The 3585-nt window shown below is 44.4% G+C and overlaps 1 protein-coding gene across 1 annotated transcript; it reads right to left on the bottom strand.

The window, feature by feature from the left end:
* Positions 1-395: 395 nt before the first annotated feature.
* LOC121656111 (putative nuclease HARBI1) lies at positions 396-1967 on the bottom strand. The gene is made up of 3 exons (XM_042011156.1): positions 1953-1967; positions 758-1718; positions 396-487 (listed from the first exon to the last, which is right to left on the bottom strand). The coding sequence occupies exons 1-3, from the start codon at positions 1965-1967 to the stop codon at positions 396-398; spliced, it is 1068 nt and encodes a 355-aa protein (XP_041867090.1).
* Between the last annotated feature and the right edge of the window lie 1618 nt (positions 1968-3585).

Below are 3585 nucleotides of genomic sequence, written 5' to 3'. Positions count from 1 at the left end.
CAGTCATTACAGTGCAGGTTTAAGCACTACCCCCTGGGTCTCTGATATTAAAACATTTTGAATTTCAACTTATGCATTGCCATATTCATTAAGGTAAACAGTCCACTTACTAGCAAGTTGGTGTTTGTGCTGCACATATGCATGTTGACAAATTGCACTCTATTGTCTTACACAAGTTACTGGCAGTGTTTTCATTTAATCAGCAGACCAATGTGTGGTAACAAAAATGCATGCAAACAGGTCACAGGCAGTACATGTAGTATTTTTATTACCACAGAATGAATTGTCAACCAGCTGAGAAAATCTTCCAAGGATGATTGTGATGGGATCACTCTTCGTCTGGTCTCTACCCTTCAACCAATACGGCATGGGTGTCCCTACCAGGAGTATAAACTCTAGCCGACATAGCTCTCAAGGTCATGGAGACACACAAACTGCCCCACCACGATGAGGTGGTGATCCATTAGGGGCAGAGAAAGTAGTATGCCTGTAAAAACAAAAAGAATGTAAACTGAAATGAGCCATCCTGGCAACCATCAATGTGTCAGTCAAAACTAAAAAGGCACTCATGCATTCTTAAAAACTACAAAATAGGATGCAAAAATGAAACATTCTTGTGCCTTCCTCAGGCATTGATGCAAATGAACAGGTCCAAAAAAATATCATAAAGATGAATAATTATGGTCCTGTAATGGTGCCTCAAGATGTGAGGGTGCTGAGAGACAGGCGGAGATCCTATCCCTGATGTGGGACCCACTGCTCCACTGGAGGTCTTCGGGAGGGGGTGGTGGGGGTGGGAGGTCAGGGCCATGTGGCTGCTGCTCTGGCTCTTCGACAACATCACCTTGGGCCAGACACAAATTGTGCAGGACTGCACATGCCAGGGCAACTTCAGAGCAGAAGCGGGGCCTCACCTCCAGGGCCTTGAAGAGGGTGGCCCGCCACCGTGCCTTCATCATGCCAAAGGCCCGCTCAATAATGGAGCGGGCCCGGCTGTGCGCCTGGTTGAAGCGCTCCTGCATCCTTCCATGCAAGGGGTGTCGGTAGGGGGTAATAATAGCAATGGGCCCCTCAAGGCATGGGTTACCTCCGTCTCCCAAAAGAAAATAACCAGGTGGGGGGTACAAGGCCTGAACATAAATGGGGCTGTTTCTGAGAATGCGGGTGTCGTGCACAGAGCCGCCGTAGCCAACAAAAATGTCCAGAAATCGTCCGGCTGAATCACAGACAGCTTGGAGTTGAATGGAATAAAACTGCTTGTAATTAAAGTAATCCGGTTTATTGTGTTTGGGTGGTTTGATCCTGATGTGGCAGCCATCTATGGCCCCCACTGCTTTATTGAAAGCACAATGCTGAGCCAGCACACCAAACCCACGGCCAACCTCATCCAAGGTGTCATGGCTGGGAAAGAAAATGACCTTGGATCTGGCCTTTCTGATCTCCCTTCCAATGCGGTGAACAACCCTGTGGATGGTGGATTTTGGGATGTCAAATGCCTCAGCTGTCACCCGATAAGAGGTACCATGGGCCAGCCAGTAGATAAAAATGAGGACCTCCAGCCTATGGCCCCAACCATGGTCCCTCTCCTGATTAAGGATGGCCAGCAGGGCATTAAACGACCGCCTGGTCAGCCTGAAGCTTGGCCTCATGTCCTGCTCCGGATCCATGTAGACCCGGAGGACAGGCACCCTGACATTAAGCCGAGCGTAGCGGATGACCTGGAACAAAAAAGCAACAAAGTAATTGCAATGGACAAAGGAGGATTTTACAGGATATTTATTGTACCAATTCTAACAAACACTCAACCTGAAAATGTAAATGTGCCGAATAATTCTCATAACATCATAATAATGATAAAGGTTGAGATGGACACATTTGCAGTGTATAGGTGGCAGAAACCGGTTGTCTGGTGTGGGGAAGCTGTGCTCCAAGATCATTGGCCTTCCTCTGACATCCCTCTCCACCATCTCTGACTAATTTGAGGCTTGAGAAAGGCCACCAGGATTCTCCTCATTTGAGCAGCTTCCCCCAGGGGGTTGGTTGTTGTATATATATAACTATTTACACACATATATATATATATATATATATATATATATATACACACACACATATATATATATATATATATATATATATATATATATATTGTTTGTGTGTGCCTGTGAACAACTTAGTTCGCCTTTCTGTTGTGTCTTTGAGGATAAATGACGTTCTTCTGAATTATATTAAATTTGTGTGTATGACCATTGCATCTCTTCCCTCCACCTAAATGTCTGTGCACATGACTGTTTAGATGGGCCTGAGCATTATTTAAGCACCTTTCATGAACAGCACACATGGTAATCATGAGGGCAATATTATCTTAAATGTTGGATCTTGATAAATATCTTTGTGTAGCAGCTTTATTCACCTCAAGTCACATTTCTGAAATTTCAAGGTGATATGACCAATGAGTTAATCAGCAGCACATAAACAGGATAAAAGAAATACACAATCTGACAGTAATTACCTGTCGTCCACCCCATTCCGCTAGGATGTTGAGGTCAGGAAGCTCCTGTAAACGCCGCCGTGGGGAAATTAAACGGCGAAAAATATAACGACCCAGCGCCACAATACTGAAGAACATGTTTCACACGTCGGCTTCTCTCGGTAAACTCCGTGTTTCACGTGACATCGCAGTGATTTATGGGTAATTCCTTAGCGAAAGTTGGCATCGATGCTGACTTATGGAAAGGGGGCAGAAAGGGCTCAAAAATGTCCGCCATCATCCCTTGATCACACACACAATTCCAATTGGAATACCACTGAACCCTCGAGCCCCTCGCGGGAGCGCGCCCGTGAGTGCAGGAGTGCTCAAGTGTTCCATTTGGGATTCGACTTTAGAATGAGCCATTTATATCTACTTTCTGTGGGTCCACATACATGGCAGCTGCCATATTTGTGCCCTAATTTTTACTACAGAGTCTCTGAATAGACAAACAAATCTGTGTGTGAAGTTAGAACTCTCAAAGCCTTTTAACTGTAGTGCCAGCTTTGTTTTGGTACACCTTAATAGGTGTTGTTCACAAGTGAGGATGATACCCAACCCTAATTACATAGTTTGACCCAGGCAGAAAACCAAAGCAATGTGTTGCATGGCTTGTTGTCTCAATGCTGCAAAAGCCAGACTGTGGAAAAATTGTCATAGTCATGCCAGGCAGTTTGGTATCTTTTCGGCTGTTGATGCACCTCGCAGTCTTTGTAATCAGTCATCACCTTGCACAAGTGGCAAGTTTGGAAAACAGGAAGAACCACAGGTAAGATTATTCAGGGAATAAAGCTGGTCAGTCTCTCCAGACATTTGTAAAATCAATTAAAACTGAAAAAAATGTAATTATTGCAAATGTTACAAAAACCTCAAATGGTGCTTAAAAGTAAACCAGATAAGTTCAAAGTGTGAAGTTATGTTGTGTGGACATAAAATACTTCCTGTATAACTGGGCTTAGTTATTTTTCCTGTGGTGGAACAGCATCGACCCCTCAGGCTCTGTTATGAACAGTAATGGCTCTGTATTGATGACCTGATTTGCTTGCACAATGACC

Source organism: Melanotaenia boesemani, chromosome 16, assembly GCF_017639745.1.
Source record: "Melanotaenia boesemani isolate fMelBoe1 chromosome 16, fMelBoe1.pri, whole genome shotgun sequence".
Taxonomy (NCBI): Eukaryota; Metazoa; Chordata; class Actinopteri; order Atheriniformes; family Melanotaeniidae; genus Melanotaenia; species Melanotaenia boesemani.
This window is presented reverse-complemented; position numbering and strand designations above follow the sequence as displayed.